Source organism: Zalophus californianus, chromosome 9, assembly GCF_009762305.2.
Source record: "Zalophus californianus isolate mZalCal1 chromosome 9, mZalCal1.pri.v2, whole genome shotgun sequence".
In the NCBI taxonomy this organism is placed as follows: Eukaryota; Metazoa; Chordata; class Mammalia; order Carnivora; family Otariidae; genus Zalophus; species Zalophus californianus.
The window spans coordinates 62,211,268-62,230,969 of record NC_045603.1 but is presented as its reverse complement, the minus strand read 5'-3'; the positions used below and the strand labels follow the sequence as shown (position 1 = coordinate 62,230,969).

The window sequence follows — 19,702 nt, the reverse complement described above, 5'->3', positions numbered from 1 at the left end:
TCCTTATCTTTAAAAAAGGAGGGGGAGGGATGTGTAAGACCCAAGAAGTGCACAGAATGAATGATGAAGTATAGTGGGGACACAAAGTAGAATAACCATATGAGTATTTCACCTACCTTATAAGCTGGTTTTTTTTTTTTTCCTGACTCATAAGAAAAGTCCAGCCGTAAGTGCAGAAGGGGTAAGACTTCTTTCATTTGGGGATCTTAATACAGACTCTTGACATTAGAAATTGCTGAAAAGTTTTATAGGTCAAAAAAAACCCAAGTATGTTTTGTGTGATGAATGGATACTGAAACATGTTATTAATTAGATCCAAGTGTTTTCCACCTTTAATTTTAATTAGATTACTCCCCCTGACTTTTGGGCACTGATAGGCTTTGTTCCTTGCCACAGGCTCCTTCATGACCGTTAGTAAGTCTTTGGTTTCTCTTGTCCCTTTGAGTTGTGGGAGTTGCCATCACTTTCACCTCCCACTCCTTAGCAGGCTGCCTTGCTGCTTCCCAGTGCTAAGGCAGAGCAGTCATACCAGGGAATGTGATTTATGTGCCTGTTTGGGCTCTGCTCTAGAGCCCTACCTTTGCTCAGGACAGTGCTCAGAGAAAGGTTTTTTGGCTTGTTTTTTAAGAGCCATACATTTGTCACTCAGTACAATTTGTTGCAAAATCTCAAGAAAAAAAATCATCCCCAGAAAGCAGTGTCACTTTTCTAGCTGAGATTACAGACCCGTCAGCTCCTTTTAGGTACTGCTTCTGTTTATAGATGTTGAATTATCAAGGCTTTTCCAGTTTTTTTTTTCCTTCTTTCCATGGTTTACTCACAGAACCTAGTAAGAACCCTTATTTGTAGAAACTGACTGCTGACGTTTAGGGGGTATTATAAAAATCCAGTGTGAACGTATAGAATTCAGAGTATGGGCACTAGTCTACATTTTGGACAAGAGGGTATCAGCTGATTTTATGGACAAAATGCAATCTAGTTGTGGCTTTGGGCCTATACACGGTGCCCCTGGGATGAACAGAGTCCTTTTTCCTATTTGGAAACATATTCCTATTAGGGTTCTATCACCAAATAGGGTTTATTTAAGTCCAATAGAAGTAAAATTTGAAAAGCTTTTGAAGTTCTAGCTCATGTATGGCAAATATATTTTTTTCCTTTTAACATTTTTAACAGCTTTGGTTACTTTTTTCTTATTGTTACTTTTAAAATTTACAAACAGTACAATTGAAAAAATTTTGGTGTACAGTTCTGTGAGTTTTAACACATGTGTGGATTCCTATAACCACCACTGTAGTCAGCATACAGAACAGTTCCATCACCTCAGAAAGCTCCCCACTACTGCTCCTTTGTAGTTACATTCTCCCTAATTCATATTGCCAACCACTGATTGGTTCCCCATTCCTAGGGTTTTGCCTTTTCTAGAATGTCATATAAATGGAAACATACTAGAGTATATAGCCTTTTGAGACTGACTTCTTCCACTTAGCATGATGTCTATGTTGTATTTATCAAAATTTGTTCTTTGTTATTGTAAGGAGTATTCTCCATACATACATTCTCCTTATATAACTGTATGGTTATATAACAGTTTGCTTATCCACTCATTTGATGAAGGGTATTTGATTTGAGATGTGCCCAATTTCGAGCAATTGTGAATAGTGCTGCTCTAAACATTTGTGTATAGGTTTTTGCGTGAACCCAAATTCACATTCCTCAAAGATATCTGTAGGAGTGAGATTGCTGGTAATATGGTAATATGGTAAATGTATGTTTACTTTTAAAAGAAACATTATAAGAAATACTAAACCATTTTTTCAGAGTGGTTTTACCATTTTGTATTCCCATCAGCAATGTGTAAGAGTTCATTTGCTCCATATCCTCATTTGCACTTGTTATCGATGGTAAGTCTTCAAATCTTTTGCCCATTTTTAAAAATTGGATTATTTATTTTCTTACTCTGTGTTTTGAGAGTTTTTAAAAAATACACATATCCTGGATATAAGTCTTTTATCAGATAAATTACCTGGATATATCTTCTCCTAGTTTGTAGCTTTTTTTTTTCTTGTCTTAATAGTGTCTTTTATAGAGCTACAGTTTTCAATTTTAAGTCTAATTTGTCAATTTCTTTTATGGATCATGTTTTTAATGTCATATATAAGAATTCTTTGTTGGACCGAGGGTCACAAAGATGTTCTTTGTTTTATTCTAAAAGTTTTATAGCTTCACATTTTACATTTAGATCTATGATCCGTGTGAGTTAATTTTTGTATAAGGTATGATGTTTAGATCAGGATTCATATTTATTTATTTTTTGCAGATAGATGTGCAGTTGTTCCAACACCACTGCTATTGAAAAGACGATCCTTTCTCCATTTAATTGCTTTTGTACTCTTGTCAAAACTCAGTTGGCTCTATTTGTGTGGGTCTTTTTCTAGACTCTGTTCTGTTCCATTGATACATGTGTTTGTCCCTTCATAATACCACGTAGTCTTGATTACTGTAGCTTTATAGCAAGACTGAAAATTGTGTAGTGTGAGCCTTCCAGGTTTCTTCTTCTTTTTTTCAAAATTGTTTTGGCTATTCTAGTCCTTTTGTCTTTCCATATCGATTTCAGAATCAGCTTGTCTATATCTGCAAAAACCCCTGCTGGCATTTTGATTGGAATTAGATTAAATCTGTAGATAATTTGAGAGTTGATATCTTAACTATATCATATATTGAATCAATGAACATAATGTATGTCTTCATTTATTTAGGTCGTATTTGATTTCTTTCATCAGCATTTTCTAGTTTTCAGCATATAGGTTTGTACATGTTTTGTTAGATTTATCCTTAAGTATTTTTTTGAGCCATTGTAAATGTTTTTATTTTAGATTTCAATTTCTAATTCATTCTTAGGATATAGAAATGTGATGAATTTTTTATGTTGAATTTGTATCCTAAAACCTTGTTAAACTCACATATTAGTTCTAGGAGCCTTTTTATAGATTTTGGGGACTTTTCATATAGACAATCATGTCATCTGTGAACAGTGACAGCTTTATTTCTTCCTTTCTAATGTAGTATGTGCTTTTTATTTCTTTCTTCCACCATTATTATAGACTTTACAGACTTCTAGTAGGGTATCGAATGAGGGTGGTGAGAGTGGATATATTCATGCTTTGATCCTGTTCTTAGGGAAAAAGCAGTTAGTCTTTCACCCCTAAATATAATGGTAGCTGTTAGTTTCTGTAGGTGTTCTTTATAAGGCTGAGTTCTCTTCCTTTTTTTTTTTTTTTTGACAGTTGGAAGGTTTTATTTATTTTTTTAAATTTCTTTTTATTATGTTATGCTAGTCACCATACAGGATATCATTAGTTTTTGATGTAGTGTTCCATGGTTCCTTGTTTGCGTATAACACCTAGTGCTCCATGCAACACGTGCCCTCCTTAATACCCATCACTGGGCTAACCCATCCCCTACCCTCCTCTCCTGGGAAACCCTCAGTTTGTTTCCCAGAATCCATAGTCTCTCATGGTTTGTCTCCCCCTCTGATTTCCGACCCTTTCATTTTTCCCTTCCTTCTCCTAATGTCCTCCATGCTATTTCTTATGTTCCACAGATAAGTGAAACCATCTGATAATTGTCTTTCTCTGCTTGACTTATTTTACTTAGCATAATCCCCTCCAGTTCCACCCATGTCGATGCAAATGGTGGGTATTCATCCTTTCTGATGGCTGAGTAATATTCCATTGTATATATGAAGGCTAAGTTCTCTTCTATTCCTAGTTTGCTGAGAGTTTTTTCAGGAATGGATGTTGAATTTTGTCAAATGCTTTTTCTGTATCAATTGATATGATCATAGGATTTTTTTCTTCTTAATCTGTTAATAGAATAGATTAAACTGATTGATTTTCAAATATTGAACTAGCCTTGAATTCTTAGGGTAAACACCACTTGGTTGTGACGTGTTACGGTTCTATGTTGTTGGATTTGATTTGCTAATTTGTTGAGTTTTACATCCGTGTTCATGAGGATATCAGTTTGTAGTTTTGTGTGTGTGTGTGTGTGTGTGTTTTAAGATTTATTTATTTGAGAGAGAGAGAGCACAGGTTGCGGGAAGAGCAGAGGGAGAGAATCTTCAAGCAGACTCCCCCCTGAGCATGGAGCCCAACATGGGGCTCGATCTTATGACCCATGAGATCACTACCTGAACCAAAACCAAGAGTCGGCTGCTTAACCAACTGAGCCACCAAAGCACCCCTGTAGTTTTGTGTTTTTCTTGTGCTGTCTTTGTCTAGTTTTGGTATCAGGAAAATGCTGGTCTTATAAAATAAGTTAGAAAGTGTTTGCTTTTGGGATGCCTGGGTGGTGCAGTTGGTTCAGCATCTGCCTTCGGCTCAGGTCATGATCCCAGAGTCCTGGGATCGAGTCCCACGTCAGGCTCCTCACTCATCGGGGAGCCTGGTCTTCTCCCTCTGCCTGCCACTCCCCCTGCTTGCTCTCTCTCTCTCTCTGTCTCTCTGACAAATAAATAAAATCTTTAAGAAGAAAATGTTTCCTTTAATTTTTTTTTGTAATAGAATGTATAGAATTCCTTCTCTTAAGTCTTTGGTAGGATTCTCCAGTGAAGGCATTTGTGCCTAGGGTTTTCTTTGTGTGAAGGTTTTTAACTGCAAATTAAATTTCTTTATTAGATATAGGACAACTCAGGTTGTATATTTCTTTTTGGGTGAGTTTTGGTACTTTGTGGCTTTCAAGGAATTGGTTCATTTCATCTAAGTTGTGAAATTTATGTACATATATATCCTGTTTCCTTATTATCCTCTTAATTTGAGGGGGGTCTATAGTGATATCCCTTCTTTCATTCCTGATATTGATAATTTTTGTTATTATTATGTTATGTTAATCACCATACATTACATCATTAGTTTTTGATGTACCATGATTCATTATTTGCATATAACACTCAGTTATATGCATGGATGCAGAATGTGCCCTCTTTAATACTCATCACCAGGCTAACCCATTCCCCACCCCCCTCCCCTCTAGAACCCTCAGTTTGTTTTTCAGAGTCCATCATCTCTCATGGTTCATCTCCCCCTCCGATTTCCCCCTCTTCATTCTTCCCCTCCTGCTATCTTCTTTTTTTTTTTTTTAACATATAATGTATTATTTGTTTCAGAGGTACAGGTCTGTGGTTCAACAGTCTTGCACAATTCACAGCGCTCACCATAGCACATACCCTCCCCAATGTCTATCACCCAGCCACCTCATCCCTCCCACCCCACCCCCACTCCAGCAACCCTCAGTTTGTTTCCTGAGATTAAGAATTCCTCATATCAGTGAGGTCATATGATACATGTCTTTCTCTGATTGACTTATTTCACTCAGCATAACACTCTCCAGTTCTATCCATGTCATTGCAAATGGCAAGATTTCATTTCTTTTGATGGCTGCATAATATTCTATATATACCACATCTTCTTTATCCAGTCATCTGTCGAGGGACCTGATATTGATAATTTATGTATTCATTCTTTTCTTTTTGATTTGTTTAGGTAGAGGCTTATCAATTTTATCCATCTTTTCAAAAAAACCAGCTTTTAATTTTGTTGATTTTTCTCTATTGCTTTTCTGGGCCTTTTAAGAAATTGTTTTCTGTTTATATTGTTTTTCTTATATTTATTTTCTTCCTTCAGTGTACTGTGAGTTAATTTTCTCTTATTTTTTAAGGTGGGAACTTAGACTGTTTGAGACCTTCTTTTCTAATATAAGTTTTTAATACTATAAATTTCCCTGTAAACACTGCTGTGACTGTTTATTACAAATTTTGGTATATCAAATTTTTATTTTCTATAAGACTTCCTTTTTGGCCAATGAATTATTTAGAAGTGTGTTATTGTGAGATATTCTAGAGTCCTTATTTTATTTTATTAAAGATTTTTTATTTATTTATTTGAGAGAGAGAATGAGATAGAGAGAGAGAGCATGAGAGCAGGGAGGGTCAGAGGGGGAAGCAGACTCCCCGCTGAGCAGGGAGCCCAATGCGGGACTCAATCCCGGGACTCCAGAATCATGACCTGAGCCAAAGGCAGTCACTTAACCAACTGAGCCACCCAGGTGCCCTAGAGTCCTTATTTTATTGATTTCTAGTTTAATTCCATTATGGTCAGAGAACATACTTTATATGATTTCAATACTTTTGTATTTGTTAAGGTTTGTTTTATCACCCAAGATATGGTCTATCTTGGTGAATGTTCCATGGGCACCTGAAAAGAATGTATATTCTACTGTTAGGTAGACTATTCTGTAAGTGTCAATTATATCCAAATGGTTGATGGTGCTGTTTATTTGTTCTGTATCCTTGATTTTTTTTTCCTTCTCTCTTTTTTTCCTAAAAATGTGATTATTATTTAATTGCAACATTGTATTCTTTTTATTTTTTCAGCTTTTTTGAGTTGTAATTGACTAGTAGGAATTGTGTCTATTTAAGGTGTACAACTTTATGTTTTGATATCCTTGATTATTTTTTATTTAGTTGTTCAGTTGATTACTGAGAAAGGAAGATTGAAATCTCCAACTGTAATTGTAGATTTGTCCATTTTTTCCCTTAGTTCTATCAATTTTTGCTTTATGTATTTTGAAGCTCTTTTGTTCAGTGCATATACATTTAGGATTGTTATATCTTTTAGTGAATTAACCCTTTTATCATTATTTAATGTCCTTTCACCCCTGGTAATTTTCCTTGGTTTGAAGTCCATTTTGTCTGATATTAATATCAGCCATTCCAGTTTACTATTGATTCATGTTTTCATGTATATATTTTCTCCCTTTTACTTCAGCATTTTTTAATTTTGAAATAGTTTTAGATTATTAAAAGAATTGCAAAAGTAGTTCCTATATGCCTTTCACCTAGCTTTCTGTAATATTAACATCTTATATAACCTTAGTACCTTTACCAAAACTAAGGAATTAGCATTAGTATAGTACTCTGTTAAGTAAACTACAGAATTTTATTTGGATTTCACCAGATTTTCTACTAATGTCCTTTTTCTGTTCCATAATCCAATTCATATTGCACTTAGCATCCTTTTATTTTTAACCTACATATAAAGTTGTATTTAGTGGGTTTCTGGTAAACAACATGTAGTGTGTTATTTTTTTTAATTGAAGTCCATTCTGACAATCTCTTTTTTAATTGATGTGTCTAGACCATTTACATTTAACATAATTATTATTTTGAATTCAGGTCAACCATTTTGTTACTTATTTTGTTTGCTCTGTTTTGTGTTTGTTTCCCTTCCCTTCTTTTGTATTATTTGAATATTTTTTGGTATTCTATTTTAATTTCTCTATTGAGTTTTTTATTATCTCTGTACAGTTTTAGTTTGGCTGGGGATTACCATATACATACTTAAGTATTCAGTCTACTTAGAACTGGTATTTACTACTTCAAGTGGAATGTAGAAACTTGAGCATCATTAGATTTATCTCTTTACCCTCTTCCTTTTATGTTGTAATTGTCACATGTATTACATTTACTTTCATTGAAAACACCATCAGACATTGTTATAATTTTTGCTTTCAACCATCATTTACATTTTAAAGAACTTAAGAGGGGTAAAAATGGCTATCACATTTACTCAGATATTTACCATTTCTATTGCTCTTCCTTCTTTCCTGAAATTCTAAGTTCCCCTTTAATATCATTGCCCTTCCTGAAAAATTCCCATTGGCCTTTTTTAGCAGATATGCTGGTAATGAATTCTCTTGGTTTTCTTCATCTGAGAATTTATTTTCTCATCATTTTTGAAGGATATTTTCCCTGGATATAGAATTTTAGGTTGACAGTTGTTGGTTTTTTCAGCATGCAAAAATCTTGTTGCATTGCCTTCTATCCCTCCAGGAAACATCCAGTCACTCACATTATTGTTTCCCTATAGGTAATACCTCATTTTTCTGACTGTTTTCAAGATTTTTTGGTGGGGACGGGGGGACGGCGCCTGGGTGGCTCAGTCATTAAGCTTCTGCCTTCCGCTCACGTCGTGATCCCAGGGTCCTGGGATTGAGCCCCGCATCAGGCACCCTGCTCAACGGGAAGCCTGCTTCTCTCCCACTCCCCCTGCTTGCATTCCCTCTCTCGCTGTCTCTCTCTGTCAAATAAATAAATAAAATCTTAAAAAAGGGGGAGAGGTTTGTTGTTTTAGTTTTCACTGGGCAAGAATTTCTTTGACTTTATCCTATTTGCCATGCACTGAGTTTCTTGAATGTAGAAGTTTATGTCTTTTACCAAATTTGGAAAGGTCATAGCTATTATTTCTTCAATTATTTTTCCTGCACCACACTTTTTCTCCTTTCCTTTGATGACATAAGTGTTAGGCCTTTTGTATTGTCCAGTGGGTCCTTGAGATTCTGTTAATTTTTTTTGCAATCTTTTTTTTCTCTGTTCAGCTTGGATAATTTTTGTTGGATACATTTTCAAGTTCACGGACTCTTCTGTCATCTTAATTATACTATTGAACCCATCCAGCAAATTTTAAAATTTCTTTTATTGTATTTTCTAGTTTAAAATTTTTCATTTGGTTCCTGTGTGTGCACACGTGCACGCGTGTGTGTGTTCTATTCTTTTGTCGAGATATGTATGTTTCCATTCACTTCAAGAGTGTTTGCATTTATTTCTTGGAGCATGATTATAATAGCTGCTTTATAGTCTTTGATAATTCTTATATCTTGGGGTTGGTGTCTGTTGATTGTCTTTTCCCTTGTGAGATGTTCAGATATTTTTTTGAGAGAGAGAGAGTGGGGTGGGGGGAGGTTGGTGGGCAGAGGGAGAGAATCTTAAGCAGACTCAATGCTGAGTGCTGATCCCAATGCAGGGCTCAATCTCATGACCCTGAGATCATGATCTGAGCCAAAATCAAGAGTCGGACTTAACCAACTGAGTCACCCTCGTGCCCCAAATGTTGAGATTTTTATGTTTGTTTGTATATCAGTATGGATTTGTATCTTGCACATTTTGAATATCATGTTGTGAAACTTTGGGTCTTATGTAAATCCTGTAGAGAATATTTCTATTTGCTTGTTTGTTTTAGCAGGCAATCAATCTAGTTAGGTTCAGGCCAGAAGTACTTACTTGTCTTCTATGGGCTGGGGTTTAGTAACTGTTCAATTTTCAAAGTATTTGCAATGCTATTCATGTCTCTTCCATGTGTGTACCAGCCAGTGGCCAGTCTCAGACCTGGGCAATGGTATACCCCATAGATCAGTTGTCAAAGCCTTTGTTTGTGTTTAGGGTCAGATACGTGCCATGCGCAGCTTGGGAATGAGCCCTGGAGTTCACGCACAGCCTTAATGAGCTCCCTCCTCTTCCTGGCATTCTCCCAAACTTTCCAGATCCAGAGCATTCTCCTTTCTGCTCCTTTCACTAGAAAGCTGAGGTTTTAACTTTCTGCTCTACCTTGAACTTCCTGTGACTGCATTTCCTTGAGAATCAAATGGCAAGGGAATAGAGAGAGAAAATAAAACAATGGAGATATGCTCTCTGCTCCTGGGATTGCAGTTCCTCTGGTCAGAGAAAAGGTTTTCCTATTTGGCTGCTGTTGTCATTTGGCTGCTGTCCTGTCTCAGGCAGGAGAGAACAGAAGAGACAAACATAATCAGGGTATTCCTCTATTTCTTTTGACCTTAAGGGGCTCCCTTTCCTGGTTTTTTGCACCAAAAAAAGAGGTCTTCTTTTGGAGCTCTTTCTGTGTGCACCTGGTACACAGTTCTGGATTTGGGCTGCCTTTGAGTTCAGTCCAGGAGATACCAGAAGAAGGAAAAAAGAAAACTCTCTGTTGCTTTCATGGCATTTTGAGCTTTGGTTTCTTATCCCAGTCCACTCGTGCTCAGTTACTTTTCAGTCCTCAGATAATGCATGGAGTTGCTCTATCTACGGATTTTAGTGGAGTTCAGTGGGAGTGAGACGGTGGAATGGACTTATTCCATCTTAACTGGAACCAGAAATTTGGGTTATTTATTAAACACATGCTGAGATGGGGTGAGAAGGGTGATGGCTTTAAGGAAGGTTATCAACCCCTGCAGATCAAATGACTGGACTGACAGGCCTCAGGGTCCCTAGTGGAGGAGGCACTCCAAGGTAGGACTATAGCATTTTTGGTGCTCTGTGCTCTCTCCTCCTCCTTTTTAATTTTAAAATTAAAAATTTTTTGAATAGATAATATTTGCAGTCAGTATAAGAGTGATATAAGGGGAACAAAGTGAGAGACCCAGTCCTTCACTTACCTAGCCACCCGGTTCCTTCCTTTGGAGGCACCCAGTTACCAGTTTGTTTTGTATCCTTGCGGAGATATCCCACACATTACCAAACACAAAGTAGGGGTAAGTGTGCATATATTAACAAACCGTAGTGTTCTGTACGCAGTGCTCTCTGCCTTACTTTCTCACTTAATATGTCCTGGAGACCTTTCCATATCAGTGCTTATAGAAGACCTCACTCTTTTTTAGCAACTGTGAAGAATGCCATTAAAGGAATGTACTATGATTTATTAGTAAGTCCTTTATTGATGGGTTTTAATCCATCCATAAATGTATATTTACTCAGTAAATAAATATTTATTTTATTGATCTCATTCCTTTCGTTATTATAGGAAAGTTGCATCGTATATCCTGTACACATATTTTACATTTGTGAAGCAGTACCTGAGAGTAAAGAGTACGTGTGTCCATTTAAAATTGTCAAATTGTTAATAGCATATTGATATCTTATTTCATACAACTGCAAATAATCCATCAACTTTTTAAAAAAGGCTTGGTAAGGAATGGGATATTAGAATAGGTAATAGAAACCTTCATATAATCTTATAATTTTTTTTTTTTTAGAGAGGAAGGAGGAGGGGCAAAGGGAGAGGAAGAGAGAGAATCCTAAGCAGGCTCCATACCCAGTGAAGAGCCCGATGCAGGGCTTGATCTCACAAGAGAGCCTGACCTGGGCTGAAATCAGGAGTCAGTCGCTTAACTGACTGAGCCACCACGTGCCCCCAAATCTTCGTATAATCTTAAATATTTTTTCTAACTCTGGTTAACATCTAATTCTGGTTCTGCCAAGTCTTTTACCAAAATTATACAGGAAAGAAAAAAAGAAAGTACATTAGTTGACATTTACCTTCTTTCCTCCACCTTCTAATTCTATTAAGAGACATGCCAACAAGCTGTGGAGAAAATAGTATAAAATGGCTATATAGTAAACAGCCAAAAGAAAGGCTATGGCAGTCAAGAGGACTTGGATGGCCAGTAGGTTAGACAGTGAGTTCCTACTCCTTACATGTTGGTTTGAGTTCAAGCCTTTTTTCTGAGGAACATTTTGTCCATCATGTATTTCCGTCTACACAACCATGCCTGTGTCCATAGAGAGGTCAGGCAAAAGCTGCTATCATTTACTATATTTATGGGGGAACAGAAGCCATACACATACAATGATCATTTTTTTCTAATCCCTAGATCAGAATGTATGATGTAAAAAGTTTTCATGTAAGACGCAGTCTTGGAGATGCATTTAATATTATGGAGACCAAAGTGTCATCATTTAGGGTTTGTTTTTTTAATGGTTTATGGTGTTTGTTTGAAAGCCTTGCATTTTCCAGGGCGCCTGGGTGGCTCAGTTGACGAAGCATCTGCCTTCAGCTCAGGTCATGATCTCGGGGTCCTGGGATCGAGCCCTGCATCAGGCTCCCTGCTCCGTGGAGGATCCTGCTTTTCCCTCTCCCTCTGCCTGCCACTCCCCCTGCTTGTGCTCTCTCTGTCAAATAAATTCAGCTTTATAAAAAAAGAGAGAGAGAGAAAGACTTGCATTTTCCTAATAATAGTCTTTGTGACATTATACCTGAGACCAAAAATCAGATCAATGAGGTACTTAAAAATTTTCATGTTTACTTGGCTTTAATTGTATTGGTGTCTGCTTCAATTAATTTTAATAAATAATAAAATTAGCTATATTAGCTAGTTAATAAAGTTAATAAATTTAATTAATTATATTAATTAATTAATAAATAAAATTAATAAAGTTAATAAAATTAGCTATATTAGCTATATCTAGCTAAAATTAGCTAGAACATGAAAAAAAAGACTTTTTAAAGTGAATGGTGTGTTTTTTTCCAAGTGGAGACCCTAACTATTAAGTAATAAAACTGGTTTGGGTGGCTCTTCAAATAGTCATTTTATTTTACTTTTTTATGTATTTAACCCCATATTATCTGAAAAATAGGGATGAGCATTATTAGTTTTTTTAAGAAGTACAATGCAGTAGAAAACACAAAACAAAAACAGTTACCTTGGGAGACCATGCATTTAATACAGTGAAGCTGTCATTATATAAAACATTGAATTTCTTGCTTGAGTTTGCCTTTTGAACCTGTTCCATATCAGTCAAATTAAAAAAAAAAAAAAAAGGCTCTGTAGTGGGGTGCCTGGGTGGCTCAGTCAGTTAAGCATCTGCCTTTGGCTCAGGTCATGATTCCGGAGTCCCAAGATCTGGATTGAGCCCCTCATCATGCTCCTGCTTCTCCCTCTGCCCCTCACCCTGCTCATGCTCTCTCTTTCTCAAATAAACAAAACAAAACAAAAAGGCTCTGTAGGATCAGACACCACTATGCGGCAGGATGGGAAGGAAAAGTCGATGGTTCTTATAATGACTTGAGTATAGCAGGTGTGCTGAAGGATGCTAAGAAATGGCTCACACTGGGTATCCTTGGTCGTTCCTCACATTTTGGTTTTATAGAGTAATACAACAGAGGAAAGACTCAAGAAATTTTTTATTGCTTAAATGCTATATCTTTTACTTTTTATCTTCATAAATTTCTGTAATCATCTCTGCTTAGCATATAAAGCAAGTTAAGCAAGCATGGCCCTTGCCAACCATAAACTTATATCACGTTGGGTCTAGAAATTTCCCCCCTTTTTTTTAAAGATTTTATTTATTTATTTGACAGAGAGAGAGCGAGAGAGCAGCAGAGGGAGAGGGAGAAGCAGGCTCCCCACCAAGCAGGGAGCCCGATGTGGAGCTTGATCCCAGGACTCCGGGATCATGACCTGAGCCGAAGGCAGATGCTTAACTGACTGAGCCACCCAAGTGCCCCTAGAAATTTCCTTTTGAATGCTGTTTTCTGAATTTGGATTAGAGATCAGAGCCAGTATACATCTTTCCCAGAGGGCAGCCAATGAATTCTTAGACTTTTAAATCATTACCTTAAAAATGTAGTGCTAAGTTTCATTTAGGAATACAAAACACATCGTATTGATGACCTCAAAAAATGAATAGTAATAGGGGTGAGTGTCAGGTGTTACTCATCAGTTCTGATATCTTATTCAGAGCCCATGCTGTTATTTGGCCAGAGGCTAGGACATTGCTATTAGAGTTCATGTACACAGTGATGCTTCTTGAATAATTTAATCTGGGAGTGGAGATACTGGGGTGGTTCACATCTCTTTAGTTCCATGTCAGAGCCAATAGAGAGTAAGAAGGAAGGGGCAGAGTCTCAGCCACAGCCCTGGGCCTCTTAAAGGCAGGCCAGGGTCCAGACCAGACAAGGTGAGAGTCCCAAGAAACGCCAGAGTTCTGCTATATAAGCCTGGGAAGCCCAGGAGACTTGGAAGAGGAGGAAGGAGTCCTCATCAAAGAAAGACTATGTAGTCCTGTATTTTGGGAATTCTGCCTCTGGTAAAGCAGCATCTGACTATGAATGTGCCATGGAAATGCATTGTCTTCATCAACAGAAGTATCATTACAATGGATTTAGCTTACAAGATAGTAGGTGAGTGCATTGTATTTGCTGTCTGTAACAGATGTGCCTAATCACGTGATCCTGTTCTGTCACACAGAAATCTTACAGATAAAACTTTAGTTTTCTCACTGATTTGACCCTAAGCCAGCATTGGATTATTAAAAAATCAACTTTTTATTTTGGAATAATTCTAGATTCACAGAAAAGTTGCAAAGAGAATACAGAGAGTTCTGCAAAACTGGTTCACTCAGTTTTCCCTGATGTTAACACCTTTCGTTACATGGTATAATTGTCAAAACTAAGAAACCAAATTTGGTGCATCACTGTGTGAAATTGCAGATTTTCTTTGGATTTTACCAGTTTTTATAATAACGTCCTTTTTCTTTTGCAGGATCCAGTCCAATATATCACAGTGCATTCAGTCATCATGTCTCCTTAGTCTCCTCTTGTCACATCAATTTCTCAGACTTCCCTTGTCTTTTATGATATTGGCAGTTTTGAGGAGTACTGGTGAGGTATTTTGTCAACTGTCCCTCAATTTGGGTTTGTCTGGAGTCTTTCACATGATTAGACTAAGGTTATGGGTTTTGAGGAAGAATACCTGAAAGGTGAAGTACCCTCCTTATAGCATCCTATCAGCAGTATGTGGTATTAACATGACTTCTCACTGGTGATGTTAACCGTAGTCATTTGCTTAGGGTGGTGTTTACCAGGTTTCTCCCCTGGAAAGTGACTATTTTTCTCCTTTCCATACTGTATTCTTTGGAAATTAATCACTAAGTCCAGCCCACACTTGGGGGAGGAGGGATAAGGATTAAGCTCCACCCCCTGAAGGAGGTAGTATCTACATATATTATTTGGAATTCTGTAAAGGAAGATTTATTCCTCTTTTTCCCTAGGTTTTTTTTTTATTGTTGTTAATTTATATCAGTATGGACTCATGTATTTATTTTATAGTTTGGGTTATAACCATGCTGTTTATTTGGTTGCTCAAATTGTTCCAGTTTGGCTACTGGGGGCTGTTCCAGATTGGCTTCTGTCCCTTTGACATGCCCTCATTCTTCTGTTACTTGAGCATTTCCTTACTTTCTGGAACTAGAAGATGTTCCAGGCCTATCTTGTATTTTCCCTGTCCTCACTTTGGAATCAGCATCTTCGAAAGGAGCGCTGGTTCTTTTCATTGGAGAAACCAAGCTCTGAGCATTGGATGTGTGTAACACTAGTAGGTCCTCTCAGAGGATAGAGCTAGGGACTACAGATATGTATACCAACCCCAGTATGTATACATATTTGCAATTATTCCTGAATCTGTCCATCTGTATGTATATATATGTTAAGCAGGGGTTCATGCTGATATCTCTGACTCTACTCCAGTTCCACAGTGTTTGTTCTAGCCTTCCCCCCTTGCTTACCTACATTTCCTCCTCTGACAGTGAGAAACCTGCCTCTTACTATCCACCATAGCGTATGGTGGATTTACTTATTTATTCAATCCTCTATACATGTAAAGAAAGTTCTGAGTTATTAATCATATTCCCATTAGCAACAAATTTACCAACTAAAGTACAGTGTTTATGTATAGTTTCTTTTTTCTTTAGCCTTATAGTTTTTGGTTGAAACAACATTTTCCAAAGTAACTTAAGTCAGCTCCTTTTCTCCCCCACCCCCTTCAATGAGTTTATGTCATACATTTTTTTTGTTTTTTTTTTATTTTTTTATTGTTATGTTAATCACCATATATTACATCATTAGTTTTTGGTGCAGTGTTCCATGATTCATTGTTTGTTCATAACACCCAGTGCTCCATGCAGAACGTGCCCTCCTCAATACCCATCACCAGGCTAACCCATCCCCCTACCCCCCTCCCCTCTAGAACCCTCAGTTTGTTTTCCAGAGTCCATCATCTCTCATGGTTCGTCTCCCCCTCTGACATACTCCCCTTTTCTTCCTCTCCTGTTATCTTCTTCTTTTTCTTTTTTCTTAAAATATGTTGTGTTATTTGTTTCAGAAGTACAGAACTGTGATTCAACAGTCTTGCACAATTCACAGCGCTCACCGTAGCACATACCCTCCCCAATGTCTATCACCCAGCCACCCCATCCCTCCTACCCCCAACCACTCCAGCAACACTCAGTTTCTTTCCTGAGATTAAGAATTCCTCATATCAGTGAGGTCATGTGATACATGTCTTTCTCTGATTGACTTATTTCACTCAGCATAACACCCTCCAGTTCCATCCACGTCGTTGCAAATGGCAAGATCTCATTCCTTTTGATGGCTGCATAATATTCCATTGTGTATATATACCACATCTTCTTTATCCATTCATCTGTCGATGGGCATCTTGGCTCTTTCCACAGTTTGGCTATGGTGGACATTGCTGCTATAAACATCGGGGTACACGTACCCCTTCGGGTCCCTACATTTGTATCTTTGTGGTAAATACCCAGTAGTGCAATTGCTGGATCGAACGGTAGCTCTAATTTCAACTGTTTGAGGAACCTCCATACTGTTTTCCAGAGGGGTTGCACCAGCTTGCATTCCCACCAACAGTGTAGGAGGGTTCCCCTTTCTCCACATCCCCGCCAACATCTGTCGTTCCCTGACTTGTTAATTTTAGCCATTCTGACGGGTGTGAGGTGGTATCTCATTGAGGTTTTGATTTGGATTTCCCTGATGCCGAGCGATGTTGAGCACTTTTTCATGTGCCTGTTGGCCATTTGGATGTCTTCTTTGGAGAAATGTCTGTTCATGTCTTCTGCCCATTTCTTGATTGGATTATTTGTTCTTTGGGTGTTGAGTTTGATAAGTTCTTTATAGATTTTGGATACTAGCCCTTTATCTGATATGTCATTTGCAAATATTTTCTCCCATTCTGTCGGTTGTCTTTTGGTTTTGTGGACTGTTTCTTTTGCTGTGCAAAAGCTTTTTATCTTGATGAAATCCCAATAGTTCATTTTTGCCCTGGCTTCCCATGCCTTTGGTGATGTTTCTAGGAAGAAGTTGCTGCGGCTAAGGTCGAAAAGGTTGCTACCTGTGTTCTCCTTTAGGATTTGGATGGACTCCTGTCTCACGTTTAGGTCTTTCAACCATTTGGAGTCTATTTTTGTGTGTGGTGTAAGGAAATGGTCCAGTTTGATTCTTCTGCATGTGGCTGTCCAATTTTCCCAACACCATTTGTTGAAGAGACTGTCTCTTTTCCATTGGACATTCTTTCCTGCTTTGTCAAAGATAAGTTGACCATAGAGTTGAGGGTCCATTTCTGGGCTCTCGATTCTGTTCCATTGATCGATCTGTCTGTTTTTGTGCCAGTACCATACTGTCTTGATGATGACAGATTTGTAATAGAGCTGGAAGTCCGGAATTGTGATGCCGCCAGCTTTGCTTTTCTTTTTCAGTATTCCTCTGGCTATTCGAGGTCTCTTCTGGTTCCATACAAATTTTAGGATTATTTGTTCCATTTCTTTGAAAAAAGTGGATGGTATTTTGATGGGGATTGCATTGAATGTGTAGATTGCTCTAGGTAGCATTGACATCTTCACAATGTTGATTCTCCCAATCCATGAGCATGGAACGTTTTTCCATTTCTTTGTGTCTTCTTCAATTTCTTTCATGAGTATTTTATAGTTTTCTGAGTACAGATCCTTTGCCTCTTTGGTTAGATTTATTCCTAGGTATCTAATGGTTTTGGGTGCAATTGTAAATGGGATCGACTCCTTGATTTGTCTCTCTTCTGTCTTGTTGTTGGTGTATAGGAATGCCACTGATTTCTGTGCATTGATTTTATAGCCTGCTACTTGACTGAATTCCTGTATGAGTTCTAGCAGTTTTGGGGTGGAGTCTTTTGGGTTTTCCACATACAGTATCATATCATCTGCAAAGAGTGAGAGTTTGACTTCCTCTTTGCCGATTTGGATGCCTTTGATTTCTTTTTGTTGTCTGATTGCTGTGGCTAGGACTTCTAATACTATGTTGAATAGCAGTGGTGAGAGTGGACATCCCTGCCGCGTTCCTGACCTTAGGGGAAAAGCTCTCAGCCTTTCCCCATTGAGAATGATATTCGCTGTAGGTTTTTCATAGATGGCTTTTATGATATTGAGGTATGTACCCTCTATCCCTATACTCTGAAGAGTTTTGATCAAGAAAGGATGCTGTACTTTGTCAAATGCTTTTTCTGCATCTATTGAGAGGATCATATGATTCTTGTTCTTTCTTTTGTTAATGTATTGTATCACGTTGATTGATTTGCGGATGTTGAACCAGCCTTGCAGCCCAGGGATAAATCCCACTTGGTCGTGGTGAATAATCCTTTTAATGTACTGTTGGATCCTATTGGCTAGTATTTTGGTGAGAATTTTTGCATCCATGTTCATCAAGGATATTGGTCTGTAATTCTCTTTTTTGATGGGGTCTTTGTCTGGTTTTGGGATCAAGGTAATGCTGGCCTCATAAAATGAGTTTGGAAGTTTCCCTTCCATTTCTATTTTTTGGAACAGTTTCAGGAGAATAGGTATTAATTCTTCTTGAAATGTCTGATAGAATTCCCCTGGGAAGCCATCTGGCCCTGGGCTTTTGTTTCTTGGGGGATTTTTGATGACTGCTTCGATTTCCTTAGTGGTTATAGGTCTGTTCAGGTTTTCTATTTCTTCCTGGTTCAATTTTGGTAGTTGATACATCTCTAGGAATGCACCCATTTCTTCCAGGTTATTCCAGGAGTTTATGTCATACATTTATAACATGTTAGGTTCACTTGTCATAGTCTGCATTCTATCTTGGAATCCCCTGATATCCTTTTGATTTTTTTTTAAAAAATTTGCATATGCTAAGGTTCACTGTTTGTAAGGTATATTTCTGTGGGTTTTGACAAACAAAGAATAGTTCCATCACCCTAAAAATTTCCCTGTGCATACCCTCAGAGTCAGCCACCTACCACCACACTGTCAGTCTGTTTTAGACACCACTAATCTGTTTCCATACCTTTAGTTTTGCCTTTTCCAGAGTGTTACATGAATGGAATCTTTTTTTTTTTTTTAAAACCCAATGTATTTATTTAATATATTTGTCACAAGGGCTCAACCAGAGACTTAATTTAAAAAACAGAAACAAAACAAAAATGACACCACAGCTTAAGATACAGAGTCCTAGACAGAAATGAAGAGAAAGACTATCTAAGGAGAAAATAAAAAGACAACACAAAGAGAGAGGCTGGACAGTCAGGGATCTTGGCTGGAGGCCTGCTTCGAGTAGGTCTCTTGCAGATACTTCTTAAAGGCTGTGGGGTTTTTCCAGAGCTCGGCAGCATGCGTGTTCAAAGGACTATCAATGTTTGGTTCTCCTAGCAGGCTCTGGATGCACAGCAGGATGGTCCTGACATCATACAGGGCAGACCACTTGTCCTTCAGGATGTCCAGGCAGATATTTCCCTGGGTGTCCACGTTGGGGTGGTAGCAGGGTGTGAGGAACTTCACCGTGGGCACGTTGTAAGGGTAGCCACTGGGGAACTCCAGCGAGAGCTTATACCTCAGGTCTTCATAAACTGTGCCTGCTGCCCCATGGATGGTCCCCACCCATTTGAAAAGGTTGTCGGATTCAGGGAAGGCAGAGATGCCTTTGTCACCAGACATCATGAGGGTCATCAGCTCCTGCTGTAGCCTCTTGCCCACGGGGCCCCGGGCGGCGCCCCCGCTGGGCTCGGCTCCTTTGCGGGCAGCGGCGACGCTGGCGGCAGCTGGGTCGCGGTTCTGGGAGGCCATCCCGGGCGGTTCGGGGAGAGAGACAGGAACTCGGAGAGCACGACTGCAACTGCCACATGAATGGAATCTTAACGGTATATAGTTTTTCATTCGGCAAAATGCATGCAAGATTTATCCATATTGTTGCATGAACCAGTAGCTCATTCTTTTTAGTCACTGACTAATATTCCAGTCTATGGGTATACCACA

The 19,702-nt window shown here is 38.2% G+C and overlaps 2 protein-coding genes across 8 annotated transcripts in view; one reads left to right on the top strand and one right to left on the bottom strand.

The window, feature by feature from the left end:
- SCN8A (sodium voltage-gated channel alpha subunit 8) overlaps positions 1-19,702 on the top strand; it is a 179,503-nt gene that overhangs the window by 10,726 nt on the left and 149,075 nt on the right. The window lies entirely within an intron of this gene.
- LOC113922337 (ubiquitin-conjugating enzyme E2 C-like) lies at positions 18,803-19,513 on the bottom strand. Of its 4 annotated transcripts, none has more exons than XM_035729223.1 (2): positions 19,229-19,513; positions 18,803-19,156 (listed from the first exon to the last, which is right to left on the bottom strand). In XM_035729223.1, the coding sequence occupies exons 1-2, from the start codon at positions 19,511-19,513 to the stop codon at positions 18,974-18,976; spliced, it is 468 nt and encodes a 155-aa protein (XP_035585116.1). In that variant the 3' UTR covers positions 18,803-18,973. The 4 variants fall into 4 exon arrangements, with proteins under 4 accessions (XP_035585116.1, XP_035585118.1, XP_035585117.1 ...); XM_035729225.1 differs by having other exon boundaries at positions 18,803-19,183; positions 19,361-19,513; XM_035729224.1 differs by having other exon boundaries at positions 18,803-19,296; positions 19,378-19,513.